General features: G+C 38.9%; 2 protein-coding genes across 5 annotated transcripts in view; one reads left to right on the forward strand and one right to left on the reverse strand.

Moving 5' to 3' along the window:
* Nucleotides 1-614: 614 nt before the first annotated feature.
* LOC121375420 lies at nt 615-13,693 on the reverse strand. Its single transcript, XM_041502864.1, has 10 exons — nt 13,558-13,693; nt 12,587-12,803; nt 12,144-12,373; nt 10,047-10,223; nt 8,808-8,990; nt 7,436-7,622; nt 3,657-3,847; nt 3,398-3,472; nt 2,738-2,810; nt 615-822 (listed from the first exon to the last, which is right to left on the reverse strand). The coding sequence occupies exons 1-10, from the start codon at nt 13,604-13,606 to the stop codon at nt 642-644; spliced, it is 1,563 nt and encodes a 520-aa protein (XP_041358798.1). The 5' UTR covers nt 13,607-13,693; the 3' UTR covers nt 615-641.
* Nucleotides 13,694-16,923: 3,230 nt separating this feature from the next.
* The window catches only part of LOC121375796 (spermatogenesis-associated protein 6-like), a 33,274-nt gene continuing 29,145 nt past the window's right edge, over nt 16,924-21,052 (forward strand). For all 4 annotated transcript variants that reach the window (XM_041503447.1, XM_041503448.1, XM_041503449.1 and 1 more), the window contains exons 1-3: nt 16,924-17,052; nt 19,454-19,591; nt 20,415-20,463. In XM_041503447.1, the coding sequence (XP_041359381.1) occupies nt 17,005-17,052; nt 19,454-19,591; nt 20,415-20,463 (235 nt within the window). In that variant the 5' untranslated portion in view covers nt 16,924-17,004. The remainder of the gene's footprint in view (nt 17,053-19,453; nt 19,592-20,414; nt 20,464-21,052) is intronic.

Below are 21,052 nucleotides of genomic sequence, written 5' to 3' on the forward strand. Positions count from 1 at the left end.
CATCAGCCTTGCAGGCAGAGTGGGCCACCATCCCCCGGGACGTCATCCGTACTCTGGTTGCTTCAATGGGCAGGCGGTGCCAGGCAGTTGTCAACACACGCGGAGGCCACACCCGGTATTGACTCCAGATGACCTCGACCTTGGTGGTGTGTCCTATCACTTACTCACAATGGACTAGAGTGAATTGTGAACAATCCTGCAACAGTTGGTAATTATCGGACTCACCATTCAATAATTAAATCAATTCTCCAAATGTTACGACAATGTGGTTTTGCGTTTCTTCTTTTGAAGAGTATATATGAAATAAAATTGCATACATTTTTTCATGAAATTGATTTGCAACCAAGACTCCCATTTATCACCCATCACAGGACTTGTGGGGGTTTTCTGTATCAAGTTTGATTCACCTCGAATACTGACCCACACGCAAGGATTTTCCTTTAGTACTACGTTATCAACCAATCTGCAAGCAGATAGCCGATCAAACCGTCTACTGGAATGTAAACCAGTCTACTGGAATGTAAACCAATCAAACCGTCTACTGGAATAAACCAGTCACTTGGTGGTAATAGCAGTTTTCAGGGTATTAAAAAGAACAAAGAAAAACACGTAACTGACTAGCAAGAGGTTTTATTAACGGATTAATCAATGCGACTACAAGCTGGGATTTCATTTCCATACGGGATCAGGTACTTCGTGTAGGTATAACATTTTCGTTTCAGCATCATGTTGAGGTTTTCAGACAGCTGAACGTGAGGATCGGGGCGATCGATATTATTACCATTTTTAATTTTGGCTATATCCTCCAAGTTCTGAAACAAACTAGAAAAAAAATAAAGTCATTAATTTACTTGGCTAAAGTTTGTTTAACGACACCACTGAGCACATGGTATATTAATGCTATTTGACAGTTAAAAATTGGTAATTTTTGGAGTCTTTGAAAGGAAACCCGCTACATTTTCAATTAGTAGCAAGAGTTCTTATATACTGAACAAAAAAAGAAACTTCCGATTTGTACATATAGTATTTGTTGTGTTAAAGAATTCATTGTGTAATGAAATTATATAGGTAGTATTAGTCTGAGCTGCATTATCAGGATTCATGAATTTTATCAATTATTTTTGCACTGTTAATCGTCGACAACGTGAAATTCAGTTTGCACGTGCATGCATTGACATGTCCCGTGTAGTATTCGGTCAATTTGTTTTACTTGTCTTACCGACATGTAGCATTTTTAGTATGCCAAGAATACCCAATAATTTACGCAAACGGGCGATTGGCATGCTTGATGCTGGCATGTCGACAGAAGACGTTGCAAGGCATGTTGGGAGTTCTAGTCGAGCAATACGAAATCTTCGCGTAAGATTTCGAACGACAGGAAGCACCAACGACTTGCCACGTCGCGGACGTCCGCGTGTTACAACGCGTGGTCAAGACCGCTATATCATGAACACGCATTTGCGCAATCGATTCCAAACTGCCACTGCTACTGCTGCTAACACACCTGGGCTTCATAATAATCGAATCAGTAGGCAAACTGTTCGTAATCGTCTGCGGGAGAACGGTTTACATGCACGACGTCCTTACGTCGGATGCGTTTTAACGCAACATCATTGTCTAAATCGTCTTAATTGGGCACGTGTACACTCTTTGGATACGGCGACGCTGGAATACCGTTCTTTTTGCCGGATGAATCCATATTTTCTTTACAACGTGGTGATGGCAGGGTGCGCGTCTACCGTAGGAGAAATGAACGCTATGCTGACTGGTTGTGTTCTTAAACGAGATGTTTCGGGGGGTGGGGGGGGGTTGTGTCATGGTCTGGGCAGCCATTGCCCATGGTTATCGTACACCACTAGTCGTCATTGATGGCAATTTAAATGCTGAACGTTACCGCGATGACATTCTCGCTTATCACGTCATTCCTCGTTCCATAACAACGCCAACATCTGATTTTTCAGCATGATAATGCCACCTCTCATACAGCTAGAGACACTAAATTTTCTTAGGACAAATAACATTGATTTCATTGATGACTGGCCCGCTAAAAGTCCTGATCTCAACCCCATCGAGCATGTCTGGGATAGTCTGGACAGACGATTGATTGAGGCGTCGTCCCAACCCACCCGCTAAGTCAACAAACTTTGTCAAGCGCTCATTCAGGAATGGAACAATATTCCACAGGCAGAAATCAACACTTTAGTCAATTCTATGCACCTGCTATGCACTGGTCAATTCAAGTAGTGGTCATATCCGTTATTAAGTGGGTGTTTTGTTTTTTTAACCCCTACCACACTTGGTCAAAATTCTCCCAGTTTCTGTTAACCTATGGCCATGATTTTTGCACCAAAACGATGCATCATGGAAGACTCTAAACGCATATATAACAATTATTCCCCCGGTTTTTTCATCAAGTTATGTTCAAGCAAAATTAGCGGAAGTTTCTTATTTTGTTCAGTATATATGGAACATACAAAATGATAAATGTATTCGGCGTTACCAATAGTCGCATAAATAAAAAAAATAAAAAAGTATTCAATTTTGATACATCTTTCTTCAAATGTTATGCTTACTTGACTGGTTGTGCGAAAGTAAATGTCACAGTAGAATGGCAACCGGTTAACGAGCGTTCGCCTCAACCACTCCCCTGGTATCGCTTTCTACATGCAAACTGACGCCAATAAACTCAATATTAGTTTATAAGAAAGCATTTAGAAAGTGACATAGTAAATCTTACTCTTCCAGCGTTTCGAAATCCTTCACTTCTTCTTTGACCACTAAACTCACTAGTTCGTGGGCAGGCAGATACACTACAATTTAAAAACATAATAATTTAAAAACATAATTTAAAAACATAAGTATTTTATAAATTTCAGGACACCAAAACAAGCATTTAATTATGTACTCATGTCATTCGAGCTGGTTTGTTATGCATATCAGAATATCCATTCGCAGTATTTAAAACATACATTTACATAGCATAAACTTTTTACACTATAAAAACAAAATTGCAAATCATTTTTTAGATTTTAAATTACGATTTTTAAATCTGCTCAGCACCCGAATGTTTAATATTCCGATATATTTTCGTAGTCTGTACGGACACCATTCCATACTAAACCATTTTTGAAACCAATAGTCGTTGCCAGTAAAGGCGAGTAATCGTTCCCTCTCCCCTGTCTGAAAAGTGATAACTTATCGCCTTACAGTAACAGTTTCAATACATTTCATTTGACACTTACATTGTTCGCCTAGCACATACATTGTTCGCCTAGCACATTTCAGAATCATCTACAGTTCGCTTGGATTATCTCGGCGAAGACTGCGTTTAATGTCAACATTGGATGGTTATTTTGAACAGTTATTTGGAGCCATGATCAGCACGACGGCTACTTACCCACTTCGTCACCTCCATCGTCTGTCCAGCCCATTTCCGCCGTAACTAGTTTCAGCGCCGCCAGCTGTGCATCATCTGCAAAATAACAACATTTCTTACATCCCTTGATGATATTTTGGATAACACTTATTAACACATGTAAAAGACTTGACTGGCAGCACCTAGGTGATGACCAGGTCATCAATGTCATAACATCCAATGAAACGAGCCGTGTTTATCACTGCCGCTTATTGAAGATGTGGATGATATATATACTCGCCTAGTAATCTGTGATCCTTCTTGACCAGACCCAGGCGTTCTGATCGCAGTCCCGACAAAATCTCTTTGGCCATATGAACCCCGTGCGACAGAACCACCGTCACCATCTTCACCAACTGTTCACTGACGTGTGGTTCAAAATGCGATAATGGCAGCACAGACACAATGTCTCCGAAATCGTCACCTCCAAACCTGTAACAATGTCAATGTTTTAAATAAAAACGCACCATTTCATACTCGATATTTTATTTCATCAAGGATAGAAGGTAAAAACCGACACTCAACAATTCAATTACGGTTATATGGCGTCGGATATATGGTTAAGAACCACACAATGAGAATGAAAGCACGCTGCCGCCAAGCATGGCACGGGCTATCCTTTCTATTCGCAAAAGGATCTTTCATATGAAGCATCCCACAGACCGGATAATACGTACCACGGCCTTGTTACACCAATTGTGGAGCACTGGCTCGTACAAGATGTGGGCCAATCGATGGGGATCAGCCCAGACATATCGCTCACTATAACACTGGCTACGTTACATGCATTATCTCCCATTGATAGAAGGACATGCTATTTACCCTATATGGAAGGTATCTTAATTTAAAATTTATGTATATATAGTATATATATATATTAATATAATATAATATATATATAATATAATATAATATATATTAATATAATATAATATAAATATAATATATTATAATATAATTACAAATTTTCCGAATTTATAGATTTACTGTATTCTGTTTGGCTGACGTCACTAAAAACCCAAGTGTTATCCTTCCATAAACCTCATAAAAATACGTCATCACGGAAGACCACGATCGAAATAACCCCACAACACCAACAGTCACTACACGTAAACAAGTTAATATCAAGGTCACTTTGCGATAGAAAAAAAGACAAATCTGCACATGAAATTGTTTCATTTTTTAAAAAGAAGTTATAATAATAAAGATATATACACTGTTTTTGTTGATTCAATACTTATTTTTATTTTTAGCGGACAATTTCCAATAGTATGTATACATATATTCCTACGCTTATTTACAGAACATGGTTGACGGTAAGAACGAAAGAAATTATTTTTGAGTGTTAAGGTACACTTCTTGTACTGTTTGTAATTATAAGAATTGTTTCTCATTTTAGGAATTTATCGATGTATAAAAGTCACAAATGGTATAAAATCAATTCTAATATAATAATTCCAATCTCTAAAAATCCCTTTATTATAAACCCTTGGATTGGTTAATTCGTATCACGTGATAAAAACTGGCATTCATAGCACCATGAATCTCAGTTTAGCACTATTTTTGTCTATATAGCCGGAACTACTTTATGAATTATGTCAACAAAGGAATCAGAGGAATTTCCTTGAGATTCTATTTTTAGACATCAAACAGTAATCGTCTGCCGTCAAACTTGTAAACATCTAAAAATCTTCACATAAATTATACCATACAAAATAGGTCGCTTCAGACATTTTTTTTATTAAAGGTTAAAAGTTCTTGAAATTACTTACGTTACATGTTTATAGTGAATTCAAAATCCCACAGCTAAAAATCTATTTTGTCGATCCAAAAAAAGTGTATAATTCCAATGGAATTTGGTCTTTTACAAAAGCGATTTCAAAAACAAAATTCAGTCAGTTCATGCCAACCATTAGCAGTAACGCGCATTCAACGGCATTGTAGTATGACGTACACGGTACACAACACATAGCCACTGCGATCCAATCTTTAAACGACTCGGGTTTTGAAACTAGGCATATCGTGTACATGTCGGGACACAGGAACGAAGCTTCAATTCGAAGCTACAACAGAAAATGTTCCACTTTCCAAAAACGAAACATCGGCATGGCACTGTCAAATGTCACGAATACCGTGTCGCACCACTTGAAGTCACACATGCCAAAACCATCCTGTGTTGCCACTTCCACAATTACAAGGCCAGTAAACACAGAAACTCGCGACACACCTGTTTCATCCATTTCCGGAAACATTGAAACCACTTTCTCCATGTCAAATCTATCAACACATGGAATTTTCACGCACTCAAAATATTTTATAACTAATTTCAACGTTGTAATTGGTAAATCTGGACAGTAATCAAAAAATGGCGCCCATCCACAGTTCGTAGTTAAATATTCATACACCAACCGCTTCACATATAAATTATACCATACAAAATAGATCGCTTCAGACATTTTTATTACAGGTTAAAAGTTATTAAAATTACTTACGTTATATGTTTCTAGTGAATTCAAAATGTTTCTACTTGGTATTGATATTTAATGCAAAAAATTAATATGAATTGTATTAATGATTGTCATTCTCTCATTAGGCTATTGACGGAAAAAGCCGAAACTACCATAGGCATTCCGCTAATGTTGAGTATGAATTTCGTGTTAAAATAGTAAATAGTTGGAAAATAGAGTTCACTTTTTATTTTAAAGAGGTTTACATTAATGACATGGTTATGTGTTTGGAATTATAAGAATTGAACGTGACATTTTTTGTTTCATGCCAGTATGAAACGCAAAACCGCTTTACACACTTTAGTATGAATGGCTTCGCGCTAACGCGCTACGCCATTCATACAGTGTGTAAAGCGGTTTTGCGTTTCATACTGGCATGAAACAAAAAATGTCACGTTCAATTCTTAAATATATAGTAGATATGTTATTTCGTTGCTCCGAATACTACATATAGAATACTATACGAGTTTTCGCTAGATATCATTTTCACGAAACGAGTGAAATTCCCAAGGTATCTGACCGAACGAAAGTGAGGTCAGATACCTTGGGAAGTTAACGAGTTTCGTAAAAATGGTCTAGCGAAAACAGTGGGTTTATTTATTACCTACCTTCAAACAATGGAATATGTCATAAAAAATATAAATTCCTGCATTTCGAATATGTAAACATTTTACACTGTGGCGGAATGATATCACAAGACTGCACTACGGTATGTCCCAAAGGTCGCCGCTTAACAAAATAGTTTGTTCTACTCCGGGGTTTTTTATATCCATATTTCGTCCCCAAACCAGTTCGCTACCTGTCTGGTCGTCCCAGTTTTACATGTATATTTTTATTACAAAAAAAAAAAAATGAATGAAATATATAGTAAAAGTTGTGGAATGTTGACAACGTAATTTTTCATGAATGAAAAAAAAAGTCCCGGTAGACTTACTGTCCAACCATTGAAAAGACGTACATCTGGTACGACCCTCGTGGTGCGTACCGTATTTGTACGACATCGCTATACGTTCACCAGGTGGGTGATAAATACGTTGTATAAACGTGTATCTCAGTATCAATCCATTTATGCCAGTACATTTTTCCTTTTGGACGCCTATTTCATGTGTGTACAGGTAGTACTTATAATATTCGGCCGAGTTAAAACTTGGTAAGAGCAGTTAATTCCACAAGTCCTGCCATTGCTGATAAATGACAGGTTTGTCGTGATAAAATATTGGTTCACCTGGCCAGTAAATTCCTGTAATTTAATTTTGAACTAGCTTGCCAACCACCATTTTGCTTTGAGGTCCTAAATGTAGGACAATTTTTGTGCGGAACAAGGGTAGTCCTAGACACTACCGTTTTGTCCGAAATGACTGGCTTAACCTTTCCGATTTACTGCAAGTGAGTGGTGGTAGTATTTATATCCATGGTGTACATGATTGATACGCCGTGTTTAAGCCACGTTACTATTGTCAGTAGATTCGATTTGGTGGTACACACCCTAAAAGCACTAAAGCGGAATGTATACCTTTCTTCCACGTCGTGCAAAGCGTGTCTATAGAGTTCCCTGACGACTGCCGGTTTGGCACATTTCATTTCCAGGCCAGCAGCTTCACTCTTTTGTCTCAGAAATGTGATGATGTGTTCCATTAGTTTACCCTCGTTAAGCAGCTCCACAATCGTGGGGTAGATCGTTTTGATGTACGTATGGGATTCTACAAAAGTGGCAGTTTAAGTACATTTTAAAGATTTTAAAAAAACACAAAACAAAACCTTAAGGCAATTTTTAAAAACTTAAACCTGCATTTGATGGCTAAATATGTGTCAATACACGACCTATTAAATTCAATGAAAATATTCACCCATCGCCATAATAAACCGCAATTTTTATTTGCTACCTCAAGAAAAAGTTAATGGTGTATTCAGGACCGTAATATCCATGCAGTAAAACGTGTGCGTATATGTGCGTTATGCTTATAGAAGGCTAGGCTGGCTCATTATACAACTGTTTGCATAAAACATTTAAAACTATTAAAACAGTCTTAGGCCATCGGTCTACAGGCTGGTAGGTACTGGGTTCAGATCCCAGTCGAGGCATGGGATTTTTAATCCAGATACCGACTCCAAACCCTGAGTGAGTGCTCCGCAAGGCTCAATGGGTAGGTGTAATCCACTTGCACCGACCAGTGATCCATAACTGGTTCAACAGAGGCCATGGTTTGTGCTATCCTGCCTGTAGGAAGTGCAAATAAAAGATCCCTTGCTGCTAATCGAAAAGACTAGCCATGTAGTGGCGACAGCGGGTTTCCTCTCAAAATCTGTGGTTCTTAACCATATGTCTGACGCCATATAATCATAAATAAAATGTGTTGAGTGCGTCGTTTAATAAAACCAAAAAAAAGTCTCGGGCTAGCAATAGATTATGAGTGTCAAGTGTCATGGCACTGTTTTTTAAATCTTAAAACACGCACAGGTATTAATTTCAATTAACGGTCCATGACAAATTCTGTTGAAAACTATTTCAGTTTATTCAATTCTGTCACAAGAATATGAAAACCCTTAGCATTAATGTTCTCCAGTATACACCAATTCCTAATTCAGGCTATTGTACGTCAGGATATTGGATGTCAGACATTTGGTAATTCTGTCAAGTCTTACTGGTAATCAGATACATTTTCCTCCAATTGGTAGCAAGGGATATTTTATATGCCCCATCACAGACAGGATAGCACATACCGCGGCTTTTGATATACCCGTCGTGGTCTTATTGTGGACTATCAGTCTTAAATCGGCCGCGCATCAGGCGAGTGCTTCACCACTGGACTACGTCCCGCCCCAGAAAAAATACAAAATACATTTGCTAGAAGAAATAAACCGAACATTACCAAGAGATAACATACTTTCAGACAGCCTCGATAAAACATCGTCGATTAAGGCGTTTGTCACTTTGCCGAACATTTTCCTTGCATAGTACATTACATCGTCGGGTGAAACCTTTTCGGCATTCCACAACAAAGCCTTGATGGCGTCCAACGTCTTGTTGACTTGAAGTACAACACTGTGGAAGGACTTTCCAACAGCATCTGAAGCAATAGGTTTTAGAAAAGTACTAATAAAAAATCGACCCAATTTAACAAAACATCGTAAGCCTAGTTTTGGACGTAAACTAGAATCTACGACTAAATCATAATTCTAATTACTATTATAGTACAATAAGTTTAGAAACACATTTTCGTTTGCTCTATTTTCCTTAATAATGCAATTTTCTTCGTGAAATAAGACGCCAAACACTGAATGTATACCTGGTATATCTGCTAGTAGCAGACGTAAACTTACAATAGTTTAAAATTGGCGCCAGGTCGATGTTTGGCCGAATAAAACGTAAATGCCCGAAACGATAGTACATTTATATTATCATTACTCCCAAACCGCTATGTAGGGTTGCGAACAAAATCACTAAGCATTTACATGAATACAACTATTGTGGGTAGAATGATTTTGAAACATTTGTAAAAAGGTTTCAAGCTAGCTAATATCCATCGTTTATGCCCGGATTTGAGGATTTGCTCGGGAACCGTGGGACGGGGCAGGTTCCTCCCTTCCACCTCAACCGAACCATATTTTAAAGTCGCAGCCCTTAGTTGGAATCCGTGAAATTAATAACTGATAAATCTACAAACCTTAACATTTATAAAGTTACAATAGAGTGAAACATTTATGTCGTTGGAACTGGAAAATTCCCTAACAAAAGACTAGGTCCATAACAATACTTCTCGGAGATATACGAGCGTTTTTAAAAATATGAAAAATGGATTGTGGTTGAGACGATTACGATGACCAGAAACACTTCTGATGTATGGCATCTAAAATAATGTCGATTTCAATTGTCAAAACAAAATTGTCTTAAATGGTTAAAATAATCCAAACTAGTTTAAAAATTTAAGTTGTCACTAAATCATAAAATCATTTAAACTCATGTAACAAACTAAGGCCGACGTCATCGTCTGCTGTCGTTTTAGAACGACCCAAATTTATGAAAATGGCGACAAGTTAAATTATTTATGCAACGAAACTGAATTAAGCCGAGTGGGGCGCATTTTACGAAATGCAATACGTGTTAGTGTGAAAAAAAGACTTACACAGAATTATTCTGTTAAACATTGTGGTTGGACAATTTTCCGTCAAGCTCATGGTCTTGTCGACAAGGCCTACCACCATCTGTTTGGCCGCCGTTTCTGCGTCATTCGTTATTTCGAATATAGAGAATGCCTTCATTAAGACCGGTAGGAATGCTATGAGTTGGACCTGTACATTGGCTGCAGGTAAAAACATGTACATAAATTATAAACATTTATAAACATTTAATCAGTTACGCTTCATGTGAAAAAGAATGCATATGTATATATGAAAAAGAATGCATATGTATATATACTCTTCAAAAAAAGAAACGCAAAAGGGTACAAATGGGTTATAACTCCGATTTTATGTTTCCTACCGGTTCATGCTTTGTGAATATAAGGTCATTGCATGTCCCAAACACATTCCCACGGTTACATTCGATAAAACGCAGCTACTGTACAATAAAGTTCCAAAATGTGAATATTCGCAAAAACGCAGCCACGTGCAAACCATGTCACCACTGCACGTGCGTTGTCTGCACGTGCAACATGAACACCGACAGTATAAAAGTGCAGGGTGTTCGCTTGCCTGGCCTCTGTATCTGGCCGACAGTTGACAATCCAGGACATGCCACGTCTCAGTGAACCGCAGAGAAACAATGCCATCGGCCGACTAGACGCAGGCGAATCCAGAACGGCCGTTGCCAGGGCATTCCATGTGTCCCCAAGCACCATCTCCAGACTGTGGGACCGTTACCAGCAACATGGATCAACACGTGACCTCCCTAGATCCGGTCGACCACGGGTCACTACCCCCGGGCAGGACCGCTACATCCGGGTACGCCACCTTCGGGAACGATTGACTACTGCCACCTCCACAGCTGCAGCAATACCAGGTTTGCGCAGGATATCCGACCAGACCGTACGGAACCGCCTACGTGAGGTAGGAATTCGTGCCAGACGTCCAGTTCGAGGTGTCATCTTAACACCACAACACCGTCGACTCGACTGCAGTGGTGCCAGATTCATCGACAATGGCCTCAACTGCGATGGAGACGGGTGTGGTTCAGTGACGAGTCCCGATTTCTGCTCCGACGTCATGATGGAAGATGTCGCGTGTATAGGCGTCGTGGTGAACGTTATGCGGCAAACTGCGTGCAGGAAGTGGACAGATTCGGCGGGGGTAGTGTCATGGTGTGGGCAGCCATCTCACACACTGGCAGAACTGACCTGGTCCACGCGCAGGGCAACCTGAATGCACAGGGCTACATTGACCAGATCCTCCGGCCACACATCGTTCCAGTTATGGCCAACGCCAACGCAGTGTTCCAACATGACAACGCCAGGCCTCACAGCACGTCTCACAACGGCTTTCCTACAGAACATTAATGTCCTTCCTTGGCCATCGATATCACCGGATTTGAACCCAATTGAGAATCTATGGGACGAGTTGGACCGACGCCTCCGACAGTGACAACCACAGCCCCAGACCCTGCCCGAGCTGGCAGCAGCCTTGCAGGCCGAGTAGGCCACCATCCCCCGGGACGTCATCCGTACTCTGGTTGCTTCAATGGGCAGGCGGTGCCAGGCAGTTGTCAACACACGCGGAGGCCACACCCGGTATTGACTCCAGATGACCTTGACCTTGGTGGTGTGTCCTATCACTTACTCACAATGGACTAGAGTGAATTGCGAACAATCCTGCAACATTTGGTAATTATCGGACTCACCATTCAATAATTAAATCAATTCTCCAAATGTTACGACAATGTGGTTTTGCGTTTCTTCTTTTGAAGAGTATATAAAAATGTAGACTATAATAGCACCGTACTCTAGCCAACCCTCCCGATCTTAGCGCCGAGATCGCTTCGTGGAACGGGCTCCAGACTCCATACATTGAGCAAAATTAACGTATTACTTGTAAATGGAACTTCACAATGAAATGTCGATCTTGGATCTGGTGGTGTACCTTTTAACGATTAACCATTAACCATTAATCTTATAACCCATGGGGCATAACATCCGTTCCGTACCGACAGGAATTGGGTTGCAAAATGTAGCGTCAATCCACACTACTCGCCCCATTTACCACCCCTATCAACGTCAAGAAAAACTTACCAGACATTTGGTCTACGTGTGGGAAGCCAACTAAATGGTTCAAGACGATGGATTTGAAATTCATGCAATCGTCGCCGCCGTCGTGCTTGTGGTCGTCGCCGCCGCCGTCGTGCTTGTGGTCGTCGCCGCCGCCGTCGTGCTTGTGGTCGTCGCCGCCGCCGTCGTGCTTGTGGTCGTCGCCGCCGCCGTCGTGCTTGTGGTCGTCGCCGCCGCCGTCGTGCTTGTGGTCGTCGCCGCCGCCGTCGTGCTTGCGGTCGTCGCCGCCGCCGTCGTGCTTGCGGTCGTCGCCGCCGCCGTCGTGCTTGCGGTCGTCGCCGCCGCCGTCGTGCTTGCGGTCGTCGCCGCCGCCGTCGTGCTTGCGGTCGTCGCCGCCGCCGTCGTGCTTGTGGTCGTCGCCGCCATCGTCGGGGCGCTCTTCGCCGCCATCGTCGGGGCGCTCTTCGCCGCCATCGTCGGGGCGCTCTTCGCCGCCATCGTCGGGGCGCTCTTCGCCGCCATCGTCGGGGCGCTCTTCGCCGCCATCGTCGGGTAGTTCGTCAGGTTTGCCGTTGACGACATCGGGGTGCTTAGTCACATCGGGTTGAACGGAAATATCTTTCAGTTGTCGAAGGACATTGTTCAGTGTTCTCCCTTTGTAGCTTCGGCCATAGGGCGAATATCCTGCAGTAGAATATGGAATATTTAGGGGGAGGGGGGATTTTTAGGACACTAGAGCACATCATCGGCTATTGGATGTTAAATATGTGGTCATTTTGACAGCGGAAACCCGCTGCATTTCTGTTAGTAGCAAGGAGATCTTTTATTTGCACCATCCTACAGACAGGATGGCACATACTACATACCACGCCCTTTGATGTGCCAGTCGTGGTGCACCGGCTGGAACGAGAAACAGCCCAATGGCCCCACCAACGAGGATCGAGTCTAGTCCGACCGATCAGGCGTGCACTTTACCACGGGGCTACGTCTCCATGGGCGTACATAGGGGTTTTAGATTAAAATCACAGACCCTAGTTTCAACCCGTAAAAGAAATTGACACCGAAGTTGATCAATCCATGTGCCAACACATGATCATAAACACTTTAGAAGCACAGAAATGGACATTCTAAACAAAAGTAAAGTCGGATTTCAATTATAAGAAACCGTTTCAATAGTGAAAAATACGCCCGGGTTTAAAAAACTAGGGTCCGTTGCTTCAATGGCATCACCTAAATGCATCGCAAAGGAGTGTCGCAGAATATATATAATGTGGGCATCAATGATCTAAATAGTTAAATCAAAGTGTTCTCTAAATGTCAGCTTTAAATAATACAAATATTTAAACAAAGTATTAGGATTATTGATGTTATTTTAGACTGGTATATTTATAGATTATAGTATCAGTATTTCAAAACATATATATTTTTTAAACCTCACCCAAAACGGCCGGACCTCCAAAAATGCACAAAAGAAAAAACAGCATCATGTTGACAAAATGCGGAGTATTATTCTGCCACTTTCTTATATTACCTCTTTTATACCCTTGAAATCACGTGGCAGCTGTAGTCTTCGCACGTGCACGTGCAAACACAAAAAGAAGCGCATGGTTTGCTCACGATTATGCACGGGTATATGTCACTATTATTGACATGTGTCAAAGATGGAACAGGCGCATGTGCAGGAAATTTGGTATTGAGAGGGATAGACTATGGTCAGCGAGTTTTTATTATTATTTATTTATTTATTGAAGGGAGTGGGGTGGGGGGGGGGGGTCGGATCATACTTTGCATTCATCGGCATATATCAACGTTAAATTTTAGTTGAAGACTGCAGGAAATTGCGTTTTAGGACAACTAGTTTAAAAAGAATTGTCAGTACAGCACCTCCCCAAGCTCCCAAAGAATCCATGTTACAAACATTATCAACGAAGTCAGGGCCGTAACTAGGATTTTTTGTTGGGGGGGGGGGGGTACTCTTTTCGATTAGCTACTCTTTTCATAGGCTACTCTTTTATATGCACCATCCCACAGAGAGGTTAGTACATACCATGACCTTTGATATACCAGTCGTGGTGCACTAGCTGGAACGAGAAATAGCCCAATGAGCCCACCGACGGGGATCGACCCCACACCTACCGCGCATCGAGCGAGAGCCTTATCACTGGGCTACGTCCCGCCCTTGTAACAATTAGGGGACGGGACGTAGCCCAGTGGTAAAGTGCTCGGTTGGTCGATCGGTCGGTCTAGGATCGATCCCCGTGGGTGGGCTCATTGGGCTATTTCTCGTCCAAGCCACGTCTGGTAGTAGTATATAAAAAGGTTGTGGTATGTGATATCCAGTCTGTGGGGTGGTGGATAAAAACGATCCCTAGCTACTACTAAAAAAAAAAACATGTTGCGGGGTTCCTCTCTAAGACTAGCTATATGAAACGTTTGGAATCCCAATAGCCGATGATTAAGAAATCAAAATTTAATGTGCTCTAGTGGTGTCGTTGAACAAAACAAACTTTATATTGATGTAAACGTTATCAACGAAGCCAAGCCAGTTCAGTTAGTTTTAATTTGCTGCCATTGTAACATGATGTCCACAAACGGGGCATTTGTGACAACTAAACGTACATAATAAATGCATTTTCTTGGTGAACTTGTCAGTCGGTGCAGACGGTACGTCTGGTAGGGCCATGGCCGTACAACTTTTCAAAGAGGTACCACTTTTTGTTTTCTTCCTGGGTTATATTTGTTGTATCTGTGTAAATGTCCTTCACAGGTAAATTTGAGTCTGGCAACCTCGAGCCGTACCATTATGTTTTACACTGTGCCGCCTCTGCAGTGTGTGTACATTCAACATGTTTCTTGTTATCTAACAATGATTTTAGTAGCCCAAACGCTGCTTTCGAACATACGGAAACAAATATATTAGGAAGTAAAATTACCGTTAATAATTCGGTATACAAAAACGTTCAAGATGTAACTTTAAATTTAGTTGTTTATTATTTGGAAATATGTTACGATAGTTGCAAAATCACGATATTCATTTGAATTTAACTTAAACGCATGTACGGTGTCCAATAAATGAAACGAACCATTTGATTAGCCTATATACTTAATTGTTCACTGAATCAAGCAATTTGGTACATAACTGTGGTTTTATATGTTCAGCGAATACACGATTAGGCCTATATCTTAGCTACAACTTTCACTAGAATATATAGAAAAAAACTTATGTTAATTAAAGCAACTACATTATACAATGTACAACAATGATTCAAGGACCCCAACTTTGACCTTACTTATGTTTCTGGTGACAATAAACAATAAAAAAGCAACTGCGTTTATTATTGTTTTCGATGGATGATGTATTGAACATCCAAACCACATAGTTTCATTAATCACATGTTGCACAAGTTTAATATATTCACAAATTATGTATCATGACATATATTTGGTATGTCCCTAGCAAACGTTGAGTACTATATGTAATATATATGTATATACAAATTATCATGAAAATGCATTTAAAAAGGGTTGCATTTACCAAATTTGCTTGTAGAACGCATTTTAGGACAACTAATTTTCTAAATCAATAGCAAATATGAATATTAATAACAAAAAATATAACATTTTGCAATGTATTATTTTCAATATAGAGGATAATGTTTTAAAAATTAGCAGGATTGGTTTAATGCCTTGATAGCGTACGTACGTTGATAATTCTAAAGGTGTATGAGTGAATAAAATTAATATACTCTCACTAAAAATTAAAACATACACTTACAATAAATATTCATTTTAAGTAATTATATATATGTTGGTACATGTATAACATTACATGACTGGTGTTTATATATTTTGGGTATATATGCAGTGTGCAAAAGTAGTTAAGGATCATTCTACATAAAGTGGCAATTTACTCGAGTACGGGGGGGGGGGGGGGGATCCCGAAACCCTTCCCCTGCATACGCGCCTGACATCGATCTCAATCGGTCATCCTTTCCCTATGATGCACTTGCTTCCTCCGTACCCATACATAGTTAGCCCACTGCATGTGTATACATATATACATATATAGCCTACAAAAACATATGCCTATTTTTCGTTCCAGCCAGTGTATCATGACTGTTATATTATCAAAAGCCGTGCATGGTATGTGCTATCTTGTCTGTGGGATGGTGCATACACACATATACGAGCACATGTACATCGATCTACATATCAAATTAATATATGCAAGTATGAATCATTAACATATCATCATCATCATTATCATTATAGTGAACAACAAACCAACAACAACAAAATTAGTTATCTTGGGTTGATTTATTTCTTGTTCCCCCTACCCCACCTACCCACTCACCATGGCCGTACCACTTTTCAGAGGTAGGCCTATGGCATGGCCGTACCACTTGTGTGTGTGTGTGTGTGCGTGCGTGTGTGCGTGCGTGTGTGCGTGCGTGTATGTGTTATGTGTTATATCTGTGAAAATGTCCTAACAAGCAATTTGAAAGGCTAGTCTGGCAACCACGAGCCGTACTATTTTTTACACTGTGCCGCCCCTGGGTTAGTAGTTTACTGTTTCATTTAGGGATACAATTAGACTATTATCAATATGTTTATACTTGTTATGGTATTAGCAAAGACAAGCACACTAATTTCCAGTTTTACTATACCATTTTATTATTATATATATTCTTTTCAATTTGATACATAAAGCATCTATTTAAACATTTTATTTAATGGTTTTTTGCAATACAGATTACTCCCAACGACCTTGAACCTGATTGGTCAGTTTTGTTGCGTCCCCTGCAACAGGAAAACAAGAAACAACTGTGTGCACTGTTTAGGTTTTTTAATTGATTTTTATTTAGTTCACAATTTGTTTTCCACGATGCCGAAACGAGCGCTTAGATGTGTTGTTAATTTAAAGATTCATGCAGTAAGTGATGTTTGGTTACTTCGTTTTTCATTTAATACCGTTAACCGTCTGTATGTTGAAGAATGTCATGTTTGATCATGTTTCTTTAAAATCCCGCTATTTCAGACCTACATTAACCCTAATAACGAGATAGTTATTTTATTTTTGGGATTATTTCTGTTTTTATTCTTATTTTATTTTTTTCATTTGTGTTTTCTTTTATTTTTTTATTTTTTTGACAAACCAATTTACTATGAATACCTTCCTTGTAATTTATCATAATCATTGCTTAATTCAGTGAAATTGATTGATTTTAGTGCCATCAACATCCCAGACTGTGTTCATCTAAGGACAAAAATACAAATATGATATTTATGGAGATACTATACTACATTTTTCAGCAGCGATACATGAAACAAAATAGATTGCAATCAATTAATGTAAAAAATCAGCAATGTGGACGTAAAACAAATCCATTAATTATAGTTAATGAAAGTGAAGCACTCTCCGGTATAACAGGAAAGAGGGGTCACCCGAAATATGCCAAAAACCCGGTTTTTGGCATATTTACAATCAAAAAACCTTTTCGCAATCAAAAAACCTCACAAAAACCATAATTATGCCAAAATCGTATCCAATAAGAGTTTTTTTATATACTTTATTGACAGTTTATCAATAGTATATGATTTACAATTTATATGAAGCACAAATATTGTTGTCAGTCCTAAACATATGCATACGTCCGTTTCCGCCTTGTTTGTAAAATGCAGAACAGGACTGATTTTAGGGTCCGACTATTTACTCCCAAGATACCCAAAAATACACCAAGACACCACACGTTTTTGTATTGGTGTACTCCCTGGGTAATTAGTAATTAGTAAACGTCACTAAAGCAATAGCTATTGTTCGAATAAAGTATATAAAAAACCCTTATTGGATACGATTTTGGCATAATTATGGTTTTTTGTGAGGTTTTTTGATTGCAAAAAGGTTTTTTGATTGTAAATATGCCAAAAACCGGGTTTTTGGCATATTTGGGGTGACCGGGAAAGAGTGAACATTTCTAACTGCATACAGGTGCATGCGTTGTGAAAAAGGTATCATACCGTGCATGTGTGGTTTGTCATTTTCCATTTTTAAGACCACTACATGAAAAACATATATGTTTCTTAACTATGCACAGTTGACGAACACTTTGTTTAATATTTTTTTGAAATGAAAAATTCAATTTGTCAAGCGTTCTGGTCCGGTCCGCATTTTATCAACACCCATCGCTAACACTTGATGTCAATACTGATAGGCATTACATTCATACCAGTTAATAGTTTTTAAAATATAATTTTTTTAATGAAATGATTCTTAATTAACATAATTTTTACACTCAAAATTATTTACAATTGTTATGAATGGATTATGAATACTATTCACTACAGTAGAGGCACAAAAATGTAGCATATTCAATTTCCAGATTGAATATAATAATTGAAAACAAATTCTAACAACATGGGTCTTAAAATCATAAAATTAAATGCTTTGGCCTTGTTGATCTGGCACGTGTGAAGTTAATTCATCTTCCTCCATTTTAAGTCAGTTCCTACGAGTTATGTGGACCAGATATCTGTAATTTTAATGAATAAACAAAAAGGACTTAATAAAATTAATGGTTTTAGGGCTTTGTAAAGTTTTGTATTTAAATACCTACTTGTTTGAACGTTATTGTTAATGAAAATGTTCTAGAACTGTGAAGAAAAATGTCACAAATGAATGACAAGCAGGCGACAACAAATCAGATGGTAATTGCGTGAATTACTGTGCATACGAAAACAAACTGAACAGAGTTGGAAGCATAACCCAGTTAGGGACGTTGACGATATAATTTATATCTACAATGCAATATTAGGTTATTCATATAAAATAGATGTCCATGGAAAATATTGAGAAAATGGCTGGCTAGGTTAATTTTCGCCCCCACCCCCATTCTCAGACCATGTACGGCCCTGCATTTAATGGGAGCTGCTAAAGAAAATAGATACTAAGGAAAAAATGTCTGGTTTGTTGCAGAATACATTTGAATATATCAGAAAATATGAAAACTCATCTTAATTGAACACTATCTGCCTACCCGGTATTTAAAAAAAAAATTGAGTGGATAAAAAACACAAAAAAAGTTGTTTTTGTTTAACAACACCACTAGAACATATTTGTTTGTTAATCATCAGCTATTTGATGTCAGATATTTGGTAATTTTGACAGTCTTATAGAGGAAACCCACTAAATTTTTGTTTCATTAGTAGCAAGGGATCTGTTATATGCACTGGACAGGAAATTATGGCTTTCTATAACAAATAGATTATTATCATTGTTGTGTTTAATAAGTACTTATTACAACTACAAATGAACATTAATTACTATCTTTGTACAGGTGTCTGCACCAGGGGTATGGCTGCCCAGCAAGGAACAGGTCTATTTGAGTGTGTACATGCTTGGACAGTACAGAAGTACACATCTCATGTCATCAATTTTCCCCTTGCTTGTGGATGAAAAGTTTAAATTTGAGAAGGTAATTTTTTTTTATTTTTTTTTATTTTTTAGGAAGAATATATTAAATACAAACTAAATTCATGTTTAGTTTAATAATTAATGTGCTAATAATTAATTAATTAATTGTTTATGTCAGGCAAATGAATACATGTACCATGAAATTCACAGTTACTGTGCATGTATACTGCAGAAGAAGAAGGAAATGGTTTATTTAATGACGCACTCAACACATTTTATTTACGGTTATATGGCGTCAGTTGTATATACTGCAGTATAGCAATAATTAGTGCTAAATTGCAAAAGCTGTGTGTTCATTTGCTTTGAAAACAGGGTTGTTTGATAAAAGTAAGGTGTTGTTGTGGCGTAGGAAGGTGCTAAAAAGGGGGGACGGGCCACACACACATACATATTCTATAACCATCGCTGCTGCTACTGGATCAAGAAAAGTGGAGGGCATGTGTCCCCTTTGCTCACCTGCTTCCTTCGCCAGTGGGTGTATGTACATGTAACTCTAGTAAGACAAGTTGCAGCATCAGTGGCTGAAACAGTAACTGCCACAATAAATGCATAATTTAATTTTTGGCAATGCATACATTAACTCACATGGTTGTAAAAGGTGTTAACAGGTTACAGCTTTTAATTATGCATGGTGCCTGTTTCTTGTGGGTACCTGAAATTGGTGAAACATTTTAGAAGAAATTAAAAGTGTTTTGATACTTGATAGTGTACGGTACTTGATAATCAGATATATGTAGCTCTTTATTTATAACTGGTAATTTATAACTATTTATTGCAATATTTGTTTTACTGAAATAACTCATCATGTATTATTTTTATTCCAGACATTTTACACGGCTATGGACCCATCCGATGTAGCAGATTACATGGAAGGTATTGGTTACACTAATGCATTCATCGGATCCAAAACTCTGTGACATAGATCTGTGTATGGTTATGCCTAGGAATTATTTGCAGTTTGGCTAATTTTAATGAAAAATGTTGAGCAAAAAAAACATTTTTGAAGTACATCAAATGAGATTAGGTTTTGTGTCCGTCTGCCTGTCCATCTGTCCCACATATAGTTTTTCTGACTATTTCCCCTTCGCAATGCCTCAAGATATTGAGCTGAAATCTTGTATATAGCTGTAATCTGTACTGTTACTGATCAAGTTGGACTTTCTTAGAGGTTCACCCATATTTGTGACAAGTGTTATGGCTCTTGAACTTAGGATATAAAGAATGTGTTTTCAGGAAAAACAATTTACACTGCCCAGGGATGTGGGAGGTAAGTGGAAACGTGTAAATGCACTTTTCCATTTTTTCAAGTTTATGATGTGTGCCGTATATTATAAGTTATAACCAGTTTAGATTTGTTAGCATTGAATGCAATTTTTGGCAGTTCCAGGGTTTGCAAACAACAATTTTCCTTAGGGGTCCTTGAGTTGCCCCTGGACCCCAGCCACAGTAAGCTTTTTTGTTC

Source organism: Gigantopelta aegis, chromosome 6 (assembly GCF_016097555.1).
Source record: "Gigantopelta aegis isolate Gae_Host chromosome 6, Gae_host_genome, whole genome shotgun sequence".
Taxonomy (NCBI): domain Eukaryota; kingdom Metazoa; phylum Mollusca; class Gastropoda; order Neomphalida; family Peltospiridae; genus Gigantopelta; species Gigantopelta aegis.